We start from the raw sequence: 15,260 nt of genomic DNA, 5'->3' as shown, positions 1-15,260 counted from the left end.
TGCAAACTTGACCGGCTATTGTCAATTCTCTCCGCTGTGTAAGGGCATGTACACAATAGCTCCTGCAGTATTAATCGGCAATATATATGAAAGTGGACGAGCTGGTTTGTGGAGTAGTGTATATTTATCTCTTGACTCTTGAGCAGTAGGTATTCGGTTTCCTTTTCGTTTTATTTCTGAGTTACTTATATAAAATAATAAGTAAAGGGGATAAATGCATTTACAGAAAAAAATCCCTCAATCCTTAACTCTTCTGGATATTTATTAGTATTAATAGTTAAGCGCAATGGTAGTTAAAAAACAGCTGATTCTTTACTTACAAACAAAAATAGGTACGTGACTTATAAAGTCAAAGTCAATTAAACTTTATTGTTTAAACTAAGCGTTTTTAATCGTCACTACAAATATTTCCTTTAAATAACTAAATTTAATCGCTCGTGAGAAGAACATACAAGAGAATGTTTAAGTATAAATTATTTGTAAATTGGATACATTAATCTTTAGAGCTTGAATTCATTGTTGGTGTTAGAATGCTTCGTGGACATGATGGTCGTGATTATTGTCATAATTACTAATTGCTGCCAACAAATACAATGATTTATTTTATTAACTATAACAGGTCGACCTGGCACCCCAACGAGAACCCGTTTACGAGTTGCAACTTGTGGCGACCATTTCCAACCATTTCAGTGAGCATAATAACCGTGTTATACAATGTAAACAAACCAATTTGTTCAAAACGGCCATTATTGGAACGTTCAACGGCGCCTATTTCTACCGTGAAGCAGTAATGTGTAAACATTACTGTGTTTCGGTCTGAAGAGCGCCGTAGCTAGTGGAATTACTGGGCAAATGAGACTTAACATCTTGTGTCTCAAGGTGACCAGCGCAAATGTAGAGCCGCTCATATTTTCTGGGGTTTTTCAAGAATCCTGATGCTCCCTGCCCATTACAATACTGCATTGTAATGGGCAGGGCGTATCAATTACCACCAGCTGAACGTCTTGCTCGTCTCGTATTGTCATAAAAAAAATAGTAGACCCTACACCAAGGGATTACAGATGTCATTTAGAATCGTTAGCGCAACGAATTCGGATATTAATATCAATAAAAATTCTTATTTTTGAGGCCAGTTCGATACGTATTCGACGCCAGATCAATAATAAAACTATTCTATTTTTGAATACGAACTTAATATAAAGACCATATGCCAAGAGTATTCATCAATGTATTCATTTTAATTTCAACGTTCCAAATTCAAACCATATTTCTCCTTAAGGAGTTTCTACTGGAAGTAATGAAGATCTTTTGAATATTGCTTCGAAAGCTGCACGGATCCTGAAATATAATATAAAGAAATTAAAATATAATCATAGTTTTTTAGATGTATCATCCATCGATCTTATGACTCAAGACGACTAATGAAAGACGAAAGCTTTCAGATACTACATTTTCAAATTCAAATTCAAATATTTTTATTCAAATTAGGATGTGACATCACTTATTGAAAGTCAAAAACTACCATTCATTCCAAAACGAATGCCTCAGACCTGAGAAGAACGGGCGCAATAAAATCAGCGGGTTTTTTTTTTCATCGAAAAATTATGTTTACAAAGTAATATTGTGCAATGAAACTTATTATTTAATAGCCTGAGGGCGGTCACTTTATTCCCAATCTCTGTTATCATTAAGAAAGTCATTTATGTTATAGTAACTTTTACCACACAAACGTTTATTAACAATTCAAATCAAACGAGAAGTATCTAAAATTTTGATGTTAAAACACTTTACATTGAATTCAGCCCCGGACTAACACTACACATAAACTTAAACTCCGGTGACGGTGGTATTTATCAAGGGGTGGGGCTGTGTTATCTGCGGGGTGCCTGGATACGACAGACCCCGCGTCAGAGTGAACGAATTGGTTTTCTTCAATATTGACTTGGGACGAAATAGTTGACCAGGCGCTACATAACAAAACGTCACGAAAGGTTGGGTCGGGTACCGATATACCTATACATAATATATTATACTTAGTAGAAACGAGAGCAAACTCTGCTATTGAGGGCCCCACTAACTACCGTCACTGGATGTAACCATGCATCCACGATATTCGTTGAATTCTCTTCAACCCATCACCGAATTCATATCGATTGATTTTTTGGGACATCTAAATCAGTTCAATATCATTCAAGCGGGCCTAAAAATGTAATTTTTTATATTAAAAAATGCTCGAGTACTGTGGATAAAACATATATTTAGAGTAAAGTATGAATATTTACATTACTAACTTCTTACATATTGCAGTATGAACTAATATTATAAGTACCTTCTATATTTTTTGTTAATATTAAACAAATATTATTTATTTTATTAGGGATGCTAACATTAGTTGCCTCTTAATTACAAAAATTGCATACTATGAGTACCTGGCCTTACAGCAAGCAAAGGTGCGCGTTATTCACCCAAGAGCATCAATTACTGGACAATAGGCGATCGTCACTCATTGCTCAGTCCCGCGCCGACCGCCCGCATGCCCACACCGCGTAGCCTGCTGCCGAAGCGGTGGCTTCGATCACGCTGCTCCTCGAATCCTGAAGAGCCAGATGTCACCACGAGACCACGTGACGCGTCCCGACGGCCCCGCGCCTCCAGAGTCCTCAGCTCACCACCGCGAGAGCAGCCACCACCCCTCGATGAAGAATTTCTCGAAAGAGCCTTCCCCTCCATGGCACATCTCGAGTATGTCCTTGCGGGGTCGTCACCACCAGCCGAGAGCGCCCCAAATATGTACGACAGCTTCGAAGAACCGCCCTTGGACTTAACTGCGCATATATGCGAGGACTCCATACGTCAGAGCGCTTACGAACAAATGCGCGCAGTGGGCGGACGCCTGAGATTACTGGATGAATTAGAATCAGGATTGGCGACATCCGAAACAGCGATTAGTCTATTTATATCTGCATCAGAAGCTGAAAGAAATGTTTGTTTATTTTGGGTGGCATTCCTTAAACAAGACGATCTATTGTCGCAACTTATCGAAGTGGGGGCTGATCCGTCTCATTTCGACGCACTTGGATTGTCTCCGCTCCATGCGGCCTCATTTAGCGGTTCAACGGATTGCGCGAATTATCTTCTATCATGTGGAGTCGACCCAAATTACATGCCAAGATGTTTTGTACCTCTTCACTGTGCTGCATTCGGAAATTCAGTGCAAGTGGCTAATTTATTAATCAATAGAGGAGCTTCAGTCCATGCAGCCGTGAAATACATAAATTGTGAAGGTGGATTATTGCACTGTTCTGTTCGAGCTAATTCTATCGATTGTTTGAAACTATTTATATCTCATGGGGTAAATGTCAACCAAATAGAGCCAGGAGGTACCAATGCTATACACCTGGCTGCTGATTTGGGTATGATACAATGTCTCGCTATTCTGTTGGAAACGCCTGAAGCTGATCCAAATGTCAGAACTAGAGTTGGTGACCGAGAATCAACTGCTTTGCATTTAGCTGCAGATGGAGGATCAGTAGAGTGTATAGAATTACTTTTAAGTAAAGGCGCTGATGCGAGCTTAAAAAACCACAGAGGATTTACAGCATTACACCTCGCTGCTCGCTCAGCTAGCTTGGAATGCGTCGAGTCTCTGCTTAGGAAAGGTAATGCCGATCCTAATGCAATGGATTTTGATAAAAGAACGCCGCTTCACGCAGCAATTGGAAAGTCGGACAGCGCATGTGATATTATAGAGACCTTGATCAGCTGGGGAGCCAACGTCAACCAAAAGGATGAATACGGCTTCACCGCGTTGCATTTGGCGGCCCTCGACGGCCTGTCGGCGTGTGTGGAAACATTGATCTATCACGGAGCTGACGTTACTACGCGATCTAAGAAGGGCAACTCTGCACTTAACGTAATCGCTAGGAAGACGCCCGCGTCTCTGGCAATGATAACGAGGAAGTTGGATTGTGCTATCACGTTACACCACTCACAATCAAGCAATCGTGAAGTGGAACTTGAACTTGACTTTCGCACTATACTACAGCATTGTTATCCCCGTGAAATAAGCTACCTTAACACTTTTGTCGACGAAGGACAAAAAGAAGTCCTCTTACATCCCCTTTGCTCTGCCTTTCTATATATTAAATGGGAGAAAATAAGAAAATACTACGTGGCGCGGCTTTTCCTGAGTTTTATATTTGTACTCTGTCTCACTCTATACGTACTGACAGCTTTAGCTCACAACTGCTATAATGGAAGTAAAGACATGGAGGAAACAATTCAAGAACAAGAGTTGTGTCAAAAACAATCAATTCTTGGAGATTTATTAAGGAAGAATCCATTTGTTATAGAAATGCAGTGGTGGGTACTGGCGGGTATCACCATATTTGAAATCTTTAGGAAAGTCTACGGAATAGCGGGCTACTCCACCGTAAGGCAATATTTGATGCAATCTGAAAATATAATTGAATGGTTTGTGATTATAAGCGTTTTCTTGATATCGTACATCTATACTAATATTACATACACGTGGCAAAATCATGTTGGAGCCTTTGCTGTTCTCGCAGGATGGACAAACCTTATGATGATGATTGGACAACTACCAGTGTTTGGAACTTACGTGGCTATGTATCAAAAGGTACAAAAAGAGTTTGCAAAGCTTCTAATGGCATATTCGTGCATACTGATTGGTTTCACAATAAGCTTTTGCGTAATATTTCCTGATTCGTCATCGTTTGCGAATCCTTTTATGGGTTTTATTACAGTACTAACAATGATGATTGGAGAACTTAATTTAGATCTATTACTCAATGAGCCGGATGGCAACGATCCCCCTGTGCTATTGGAATTTTCCGCACAAGTGACATATGTATTATTCCTCATGTTTGTAACAGTTGTTCTGATGAATCTCTTAGTCGGAATTGCTGTACATGACATACAGGGACTAAGGAAAACAGCCGGGCTATCTAAATTAGTGAGGCAAACCAAACTGATATCCTACATGGAACTAGCATTATTTAATGGCTATCTACCCAAATGTCTGTTAAAAATACTTCATTCTTCTGCTCTTGTTTCGCCCCAAGCATATCGAGTAGTTCTGAGCGTCAAACCCCTTAATCCGAGTGAAAAGCGATTACCAAGGGACATCATGATGGCAGCTTACGAGATAGCAAAGATGAGAAAACAATATGGCCACACGATATCTACGACCGGTTCAACATCAGGGGCTTATTCCTGTTTCAAAAAATACGAGAATAACAATGATTCAAGTTACCGAGAGTACGGCTACACGGGATTGGGAAGTTTGCAAGCGAAGATGGATGAAACATCAGAAAATGTTCGCCAGTTGAGTCAAGAAGTGAGAGAGTTGAAAAAACTAATAAACGCCCAGCAGCTCGTGATACAGCAAGCGTTATCCGGTGATCCAAATTGATGATATAATGGACCGATTATTTTCAATGCCAACGGCACATGTCAATAAACTGTTGTTAAGACTCACAAACTTAAATCTGAGAGATTTTTCAATTATTGTAATATAGAGTAGATAGGATTGTAAATCCACGTAAGGACGCTCTGTGATTATAAAGTATGTGATTAAATAATGTTTTACTACGATTATTTTGTGATAATTTAATAAAGTATTTAGTAATGCGATGATGTTTTTTTTTCCATGTCATGTCGCATTACAGATGGCCGCGGAGTTGGGGTGAACTTGAATCATTAAGGTTCATTTTTTTTAAATCCAAGATGGCCGCCGCGCATAGTTATGATTCAACATTATGAATATCGAATCCTAAGTTATATATTATATTATATCGTATCCGAGGTTTTTGAGGGTGCAGAGAATGAATTTGGGATAATTTTTTAAATCCAGTGTCTATATGTGCCAATAAAGTGTCACGAAAATGTGGGACGTTTTTATCCAAGAAGAGGGGGACGGAGATTGAGACCGATTGAGATAGAATGAGAAAGGGCGACGTAGCGTGAAGCACATGGCACCGCTTGTAAGAGAAAAACTTTCCTCACTAGCGTTGTATCATGCAGGTTTAGCGCACGGCCGCGATTATGTAGAACATCTACCCTACTATAGTTGGGCCATTACAAACGTCAGACCTAAGTCATAAAACGTTACGTCAAAGGGATGTGACAATGCCGCACAACTCCTTATCGATGAAGGGATGCCGCTCGGACTAGGTAGCTGATGGTCAAATGTACATAGGTGTTTGTGAAGATTGTGTTATAATTGGACTTTCATAAGCGAACTATGGACGCGTTATTCTCCAACTTTATTTTGTTAAAATTAAAGGGCGATATTAACGCCGAAATTCGTTCGGTTATTTATAATGTGTTCATAGCAGTGTTTAATTAATTAAAAAGCGACCCGGTAAAAATATACCTATTATCTAAAGGAGATCGCCAAAATTGGGCCTAAACTAAACAAATACATCCAACACATAATTTCATAGACTTTAATAACATCAATGATTCGGATGATGATATGGTACACTTTTGGACAGGATTAAAGACAGCTCAATTTAATAGTCTTTTACGTGAAGCTCCACAATTTGGTAACAGTCCACAAGGATGTACTGCTCTTGGAATATATTTAATGAAGTTAAGAACGGGTGAATCAAATGACAGAATAGCAACAATTTCTAAAATTCCAAGGAGCTCACTGGAAACATTAATGAGCAAGGCACGTAATATCTTGGCAGAATTTTTTGTACCTTATCACTTAGGTTTTAACCACATCAACAAGCAGGAAATAATTAATAAAACATTGATTATTCCAAAGGGTCTTTTTGGGCACCATAATGGAGAAGAAAGACCAGTTGTTATATTTGATGGAACCTACTGTCACATTCAAAAAAGCTATATTATTATGAAAACATATAGTTTACATAAATATAATAATTTAGTAAAACCTTTTTTAATTGTATGTACAGACGGGCACATTATTCATCAATACAGTACATCTACTGGGTCCCTATTTCAGCAACAACACCACATGCTGATATACTAAAATGTGAATTACAAAAAATTGATTCCGAGTTAAAAGATTATTTTCAACCAGGTGATGCATTTGTTCTGGATAGGAGTTTCAGAGATGCTTTGCCCTTATTAAATGATTGTGGTATTAGAACATTCGTGCCTGGCAATATACAGCATGGTGAGTCTCAGCTAACCACATTAGAAGCAAATAAATCTAGACCTGTGACCATTTGTCGGTGGGTAATAGAAGTGGTCAGCGGTAGATTTAAAAGATATTTTAAACTATTTTAATACAAAATTATTTTAATACAGCGAGTAAAAATTTGATGAAAGATTTTGAAGTTGCCGCTGCTCTTATTAATAGGTTTCACCCTCTTATCGTTCTCATGCTAGGGAAATTCTCCAAATAATTAATGAAAAGATATTCATAAATAATACTTTGGGAGAATTAGTGGTACAAACTAATTTGAATCGACGAAGGGCTAACTTCTTAAGAATTGATGCTTAAAATAATATAATGGCAGATTTCCCTCAGCTCAGCTTTTCTGAGTTAATATTGATTTCATTAGGAACATATCAAATAAAGCAGGCACGATCTTATTATGGAGAGCATATAAGGGCAAATGACAAATTTGAAATTGAAGTGTAGTGTATGGCTAGGAAGCCATTATACAGTATTATTGTAATTGTATTGTGGGCAAGCGAAGAGTAGGTTGCTGTGCTCATGAAATGACAATGATTTGGTACCTTAGTTGGGCAAGGTACCAAGAATCTATCACACCACCAGCACCTTTCCTTGATGACATATTAATTGTTTAGATATTAGAGGACCAATAAAATGATGATAAAAATGTCTTTTATTTATTTTGATATTATGCACACGCCTATTTTAATATATAATAAGTTATGCTTAACTACTTTTTTTATTGAACACCAACTGCATTAGAGATCTATCGCAGCCTTAAATATACTTTTGTGGAGCAAATCTTTTCATTGTTCCGAATTTATCAAATACGGAACGTGAAGTATAATCTTTTTTGTTGTAGAATAATCGTCATGAATACCAAAGTCATAATAATACTTATATCGGACTCCTACCGCCTAAAACCCCACGGTATTCGTATTGCCGTCCGGTAGCTGGGCCGCAGAAATGCTTTTGCACACCCTTGACACGTGTAGTATAACCTAACCTAACCCTTTCCAAAATATTTTTTTCTTGTAAAACCCATAGAATTTAAAAAAAAATCTTTGAGAATCCAAATCATGAAATATTTACCAATTTATTACATAAGAATTATCGCTGTACAGCTTGGGCCCAAAGGTGTATGGGATTTTAGCGATTTCCTTTAAATAAACCACGAGATATTACGGCGCTTCTTTGTGGAGTCAGTACGAGAACTGTAGACAAAGTAAAGAAAGAAATACTTGAATCTGGCCATCCATCTACACCAAGAGAAACATAATATGTAAAACTAGAAACAGTTACAAGTATCGACAATTTCGATTTTTGTTTGTTGCAACGCTCTATTTATCTATATTGGAATGTGGAGCATGTATGAGGAAACACGTTTACTTTGCTGAATTAATTTCATTAATACACAACGTATATTATACATGGATTTAGTTGCTTTCAATTACTGACACATGTCGTTTTCTTTTTTTTTCATAGCATTGTAAAGTAATTAACGCCTAACAGCGGAATAAATTTATCAAATTTGTCCTTCACTGAAGGTTTTGTCAGTATATCTGTCACCATTTCATTTGTGGCGAGATCAGCCTGGCGCAACTCTCTAATAAACTCGAATATGTGCTTTGCGCTAAAAATAATGGCGGCAAACGCTGTCTCGCTCTAACAGATATTCGACTCTTTTGTTTGTTTTGGTTTGAGTGTCATGTGACATGTCATTCATTCAAAATAAAAGTGACTGTTAACAATTTTTGTTACGAATTTTCCTTTTTTTTCCTTTATTCGTGTATTATTCAGGTTAATGTGCTTATTTTTTTATATAATAAGCTATACTATTCTAAGCAAAAAAACACAAAGTGGTATTGTTTGCGGATGACACTTCACTTATATTCAAAGTGAAACAAAGCCAAGTTTTATATGACAAAGTAAACAATGCTCTATCTGACATCGTGTACTGGTTTAGCGCCAATAACTTATTGTTGAATAGTCATAAAACCAAATATACATATTAAATCCCGTCTCTTGAACGTAGTGTTTAAATTGTCTTTGGGCGACATATTCAAATTCAAGCAGATTTTTACTCACAATATCTCTAATAAAATGATATCGAACATCAATATGTTTCATTCTTGAGTCAAACAACGAATTTTCTTACAACCTCTGTGCTGACTGGTTGTCATTGCGTAGTTGCGGTATACATTTCAATTTGAGACATTCATTAAAGAAGGTGCGCATAAACAAATCCTTACATGCATCAGATAGTGCCATATATTCTGCCTCGGTGCTGGACAAGGCGACAGTCCTCTGTTTCCGACTGTCCCAAGAAACAACTGAGGTACCTACTCTAAACACAAGGCCACTGTACGATTTGCGATTGACTTCACACGACGCCCAATCTGCATCCACGTAGCGAAATATACCGAGACCCGATTTTTCAAAGCTTACCCTAGAAAGAATTGTCCCCTTCAAATACCTTAGCACTCGATTCGCTGCTTTCCAGTGCATCTCGGAATGACATTCATTAAGCTGACTCAGACAGCTCACCGCGTGGGCTATGTCACTTCTGACTATAGACTTCTATACTCACAGCTTTCAAACTTCGTTTCTGCCTTGTTCAGTTTGACTCCAGCTTCCATTGGAGTTTCAACTGGCTGGCAGTCTGACCTTTTAAATCGGTCCAAGATAGTGCCGACTAGTAAGTAGGTACGAATAGTGCGCCTGGTCAAGAGTAATTTTATCTTTCTCTTTGCACACTATCATTCCTAGGAATTTATGGACTTGTCCTAAGTCTTTAATTTTAAATTCCTTTTTCAACTGACCTTTAATGTCATTAGTTTCGGCATCCGACGAGGAAAAAAAGAATATCATCTACATAATAAATAATAATAGACGGATTTGTTTAACTTATATACCATACCTTCCTTCCCCTTTACAATAAATCGTTCTGGTTGCTGCATCACAACATCCTCGTGTAGATACAATTAATAGATCCAAGATAAATACCAGAAGATAAGGTTTTTATGCTTGGCTTTATAATTATGTACAAGAAGACCTAAGCAGTTGTGGGATCCAGAACACTTTTACATCCAGAAACACAAGAAGTCAACATATATATGTTAATGAAAAAATGTAAAGGGGTCAATGGAGTCGAATAATATTCAATGTATATGAAAATGTATAAGTCCTGATACATTTTATAGTTTTTCCATGATTTCACCCCAAAACTATGACATGAGTATATATTATTGATTATTTGTTTCATATGAATTATCGCATGATTCTGCCACTACAGGAACGCGAGCACGATCCCTAAGCCCAGGTGCTCAGATTGGACTGGAGCAGCTGGAGAAGAATCATTGAAGAGTTTAGAGAGAAGAGAGGCCATTGCTGAAAGATTCCAGAATGAAGTGCATTATTTAGTAAATTGTATTGTTTCTATTGTATGTAAGAATTTGGTCAAGAGATAATATAGACTATTTATGTTGTATAAACGTTGCTTTTTCCATTCCATTCTATAGTCCCCATTTAGGGTCACCATAGAATGGATATGCTTATAGGTACAATACCTAAACTTCCCTAGCAATATTCAAAAGTCAAAACCTCTCGCCTTTTTTTTACTGCTTAGTTCTGGTGGCACAAACGGGCGCTAGTATCGTGCTTGCATTTATTTAGTATGAAGTTGGCGTTCTTCTCGTTAAAGTTTTTTTTTTTCGAGAGGAGTAAAATACATTTACGTATTGAAGACCCCGAAACGGGGCCCATATGTCGGGCTCGGGTGTAGACACCCCCTACCGACTAAAAACCTCCTCTGTGCTGATACCCCTTAAGGCTTTTACAGCGAAGCCGGGCGGGGGCCTTGGAGGCCGAAAATGTAGCTCACAGGCGCGGGGCGTCTCGGAAGGAGACTCGAACCTCGGACCGCCTGCTCACTAGGCTGGATGGAGAGAAGATCACTAACGATCTAATATATCTGTTAGTCCAGTGGAAGTTCTACGTTTGAAGAGATTTCGCACTCGCCGGCGAGTGCGGTGATATATGTATGTAAGTATGTAGGTGTGTGACTATTTGTGTGTAGTGTTATTGTAGGTGTGTGATTTGTGATGTGAGTGTGAGTGGTGTTAAACGATTACAGGACGAGGACTATCTCGTCGGGCTTCTATCAAAGTGTGTGAATCGTATTATATTAGGTTGTGGCCGCTGGAAATCGTCAAAGTGACTAGTGGCAGCGGTTTGATGTACACGGCCGCGCCTACGTCTTCGAGGGCGGTGTGGTTGGTTTGGTGTCGGTGTTGGTGGTGGTGGTGGTGTCGCGATCGTAATATAGTCGTCCGGGTCGACTAGTACGTGTCGAGGTCGCCTCTGTTTGTTCAGACTGTGGTCTAGAGGGGTGTAAGCACATGCCTCCCTCACCAAGATATTAGGGTGCTCGGCTACCTTATCAAAGTAGCGTCGCGATATCTCCTTGAAATATTGAGCGATGGCCGTGCGCGTGAATCTATTCTGAACCACTTGCAAACGCCGCAAGTGGCTCGGCGGCGCGTGGGCAAACACGATGCTTGCGTACGACATAATGGGACGTACGATGGTCTTGTACAATGTCACCTTGTGTCTGAGCGGTAGTTTGCTTCGCTTGCACACAAGTGGATACAGGCGGCTAAGGACAAACCGGGCTCTATTGCAAACCGTGCTGATATGTTTTGCGAAGTTCATGTTACTGTTAAACGTAACACCTAAATATTTATAATGTTGGGCCCACGGAATAGGGGTCCCATATAATTTAACAATAGGTATTGGGGCCAAAGATTTTATTTTATTAGTATTACCAAAGAGTACTGCTGCACTATTCGAGGGATTGACTTCAAGCACTCTTATATGAGTTGCGAGGCGCCCCCGAGTGGCGCCATAATAAAGAGCCGTGTCGTCCGCATATTGTGCAATTTGCACTTTCTGAGGCTTCGGGAGGTCACTCGTGAAGAGTGAGAAGAGGGTCGGGGACAGAACTGAGCCCTGAGGTACTCCCGACCTGATGGGTCGGGGCGTGGATAACGTGCCTTCTACTCGATAGCGGAAGCTTCGATCAGTAAGGTAGGCTCGTATGATGCGCACGAGCCTGTCTGGCATACCCAGTTCATACAGCTTAAAGATTAAGCCGTTATACCATACCTTGTCGAAAGCTTTCGCGACATCGAGAAATACGGCCGCTGTAGCTGTACGGTATTGGATTCGTTTGAGAATATACTCAGTGAGTCGGTGGGCTTGTTGGGGACACGAGTGAGCAGTCCTGAAACCAAACTGATGGTCGGGTATCACGTTCTGCTCCGCGATATAATATTTGAGGCGCGCGAGAATAGTGAATAGCGACGTTCGTATAGTTTACCTAAAGAGTAAATTTAACTAATGGGTCTATAACTACTGGGACAAGTTTTACGTTTACCAGGCTTGGGAATACCGATAACAATGGATTCCTTCCATTGTTCGGGGAAAGCTAAATGTAATAGCAGTATATTAAAAACGGTTACTAATAAATTAATGAGTGTGGGAGGCAGTATTTTAAGAGCCCTGTTGTTTATAGAGTCGGGCCCCGGGGCCTTTTTGGAGTGAAGCTCCTTAATAATTCCTTTCACCTCTATACTAGAGGTGGGTTGTATTGGCTCGCCTGATGGGCTGAGAGAGATAAGACGTTCAACTTCACAGTTTACTTCATTATCATGGGCTGGGTCGGTAGCTGCGTTCGGGGTGCACTGACTCTCGAGACTGTCGGCAAGGCACTCCGCCTTGTCATCGTCATCGAGGGCCGGCAGCAGTCCCGGTCTGTCCAAAGGAGGCATTACTGTAGGCAGTTCCTGTTTGAACGCGCGAGGCAGCTTCTAGAACGCCACGTGCGTGGGCTTCAGGTCGCTGAGCATGCGGTCCCAACGATCGCCGCGGAGTTCCGCAATCCGTTCCTTTACCACTCGCTGTAGATAGCGGAGGTGACGCCTATTCTCGAGTGTTGGATACCTATCATATGCTCTAGTGGCTCTGCGCTTCTCAGTGAGCAGCTCTCTGACTTCTGGTGGCAGTATTAGCCGATGCGGTTGCATTGTAGGCACCTGCTTGGTGCAGGCATCCATCTTGTTGTGGATGTGGGATGTCACACAGGAGATAGCACTCTGGGCTACGTCAACCGAGTCAATGACGTGAGGTATTGAATCCAGGTGCTCGGACGTTGTGGTCTCGAGTTCCTTCTCCAACCGTTGCCAGTCGATCACTGTGTTAGTGGGTGGCTGGTAGTTAACGGGTGGGCCTAGGTTTACAATGACCGGCCGGTGGTCTGAGTCTAAATCGTGAACTACTTCTATTGAATTTACATTAAGTGTTACATTTTTAAATAAAGCAACATCAAGTATGTCGTGTCTGTGTTCTACGTTATGTGGGTATCGAGTTGGCTCGAAGGGAGCCATTACCGAGAAGTGTAGTGTGTCTGTCAGTGAGTCTAGCAGTCTACCGTTTCTGTTAGGGAATCTGCTGTTCCAGCTGGCGTGTTTGGCGTTAAGATCGCCACCTACAATAACAGCAGCCCCGTGGCTGAGTAGAGAATAATTGATATCTGATTCTAGAATTAATTTACTAGGTGGTAAGTAAGCTGATAACACAGTGATCGGCTGGTGATTCGCCATACTGACTCGGATGGCGGACGCCTCAATGTTGGTGAGCGCTGGAGGGTCAATAGGAATACAGTGAAGGGACCTCCTGAAGTATATGAGGGTGCCACCACCGCGCTGCGTGGCACGATCATTCGATTTCAGGAGCGTCTCCTGAATCAAGAAAAGGTCTAACTGATGTTCGATAACGAAATCCCTGGCCAAGTCTAGTTGCGGTTTGAGTCCGTAAGCATCAAAGTACGCTATACGGAGCGTGTGAGGTTTAAGCCGTCCGCTGTTAGCCATCGCGAATGTTATTTACGATATAGAAAGTCGGACAACGCTGTGAACATGTCGATGTTCTCACACATTAGTTCGAGAACGGCTGGAGCGTCGCTCTGAACTTCCCTGATCTTGCGGGCGAGGGCCTGCAGCTCCGCGATCTTTATTTGTCGGGCGAGATTTAACTCTCGTTAAAGTATAACACCCATATTCTAAGTCGTAACCTCGAAAGTCCCTCGACTCGAACTCAGTCGAGGAGGCCTCAAGGAATGACTTGAAAGGGCCTCAAGTTTGGTCTTCATAGTTGTCAGTTTGATAAATTCATGAGGATCCTCGAATGTGTGTCGAGGTAAAACTCATGAATTACGTCATCGTTTGGAGGAATGCTAACCTTATTATTGACGTTTTTTTATCTGTGGCTTTCAACTTCTTGTATCAAGTGATTAGTGAAGTGTCAAATGAAAGCGAACACATAGACAAACAAATTTTAACGCAGCTTAAGTATTCTGTGACATTTATCCACATGGCTGTTTTATGCACAACTGGGTCCAATTATGAAAATCTGTGGTCAGCGCCATCTATCGAAAATGTTATGTTGTCGTATTACTCGATAGATTCAGTGTTCGATTTGGAAATACGAAATAGTTTATGAAAGTGACACTAGATGACGTTTAATCTAGTATTATTTGTTTTTAATTTGAACTAAGATAAGGATTGTCTGTGGTTCAACGCCATCTAAAAAAGTTTAGGGAACTAACTTTCACCCAACACTAAGACGTGATAAGAAGTCTTCTTATTGCAAAATAAAATAATTTTCAAAAGTAACGCTAGGTGGCCGACAGGTAAATACCATGCTAATTGTTGCCTTATTTGTAAGCAGACAAAGTCTGTTTTTATTTAAATGAGAAAAACGTTTCTATCAAATTTTGATGAGCAGATTTTACTCTCCATATTTTTCTCATAAGGGCGCCTTATATGAAAATCGATTCTTAAGTTGTAAACTCCAATTAACTCCAAAAAGTGATTCACTCGATTGAATGAAACATACATCTTTCGATTTCTCATCAGGTCCATAGTTAGCGAACCCGTCTGTGTACCGTAAGTCATAACTCACACTACATAGTTTTAAAAATGACAGATCCATACTTTGATTAATCTTTGGTCAACTGTGACAA

General features: G+C 40.1%; 1 protein-coding gene across 1 annotated transcript; it reads left to right on the top strand.

The window, feature by feature from the left end:
- The first annotated feature begins 2,525 nt into the window (after positions 1 to 2,525).
- Positions 2,526 to 5,655, top strand: LOC126976862 (transient receptor potential channel pyrexia). The gene has a single exon (XM_050825485.1). The coding sequence runs from the start codon at positions 2,534 to 2,536 to the stop codon at positions 5,432 to 5,434; it is 2,901 nt and encodes a 966-aa protein (XP_050681442.1). The 5' UTR covers positions 2,526 to 2,533; the 3' UTR covers positions 5,435 to 5,655.
- Positions 5,656 to 15,260: the final 9,605 nt, after the last annotated feature.

The sequence above is a fragment of the Leptidea sinapis genome, chromosome 2, assembly GCF_905404315.1.
Source record: "Leptidea sinapis chromosome 2, ilLepSina1.1, whole genome shotgun sequence".
In the NCBI taxonomy this organism is placed as follows: domain Eukaryota; kingdom Metazoa; phylum Arthropoda; class Insecta; order Lepidoptera; family Pieridae; genus Leptidea; species Leptidea sinapis.
Note: the sequence above shows the minus strand (reverse complement) of the source record. Positions and strands in the feature narration are given on the sequence as shown.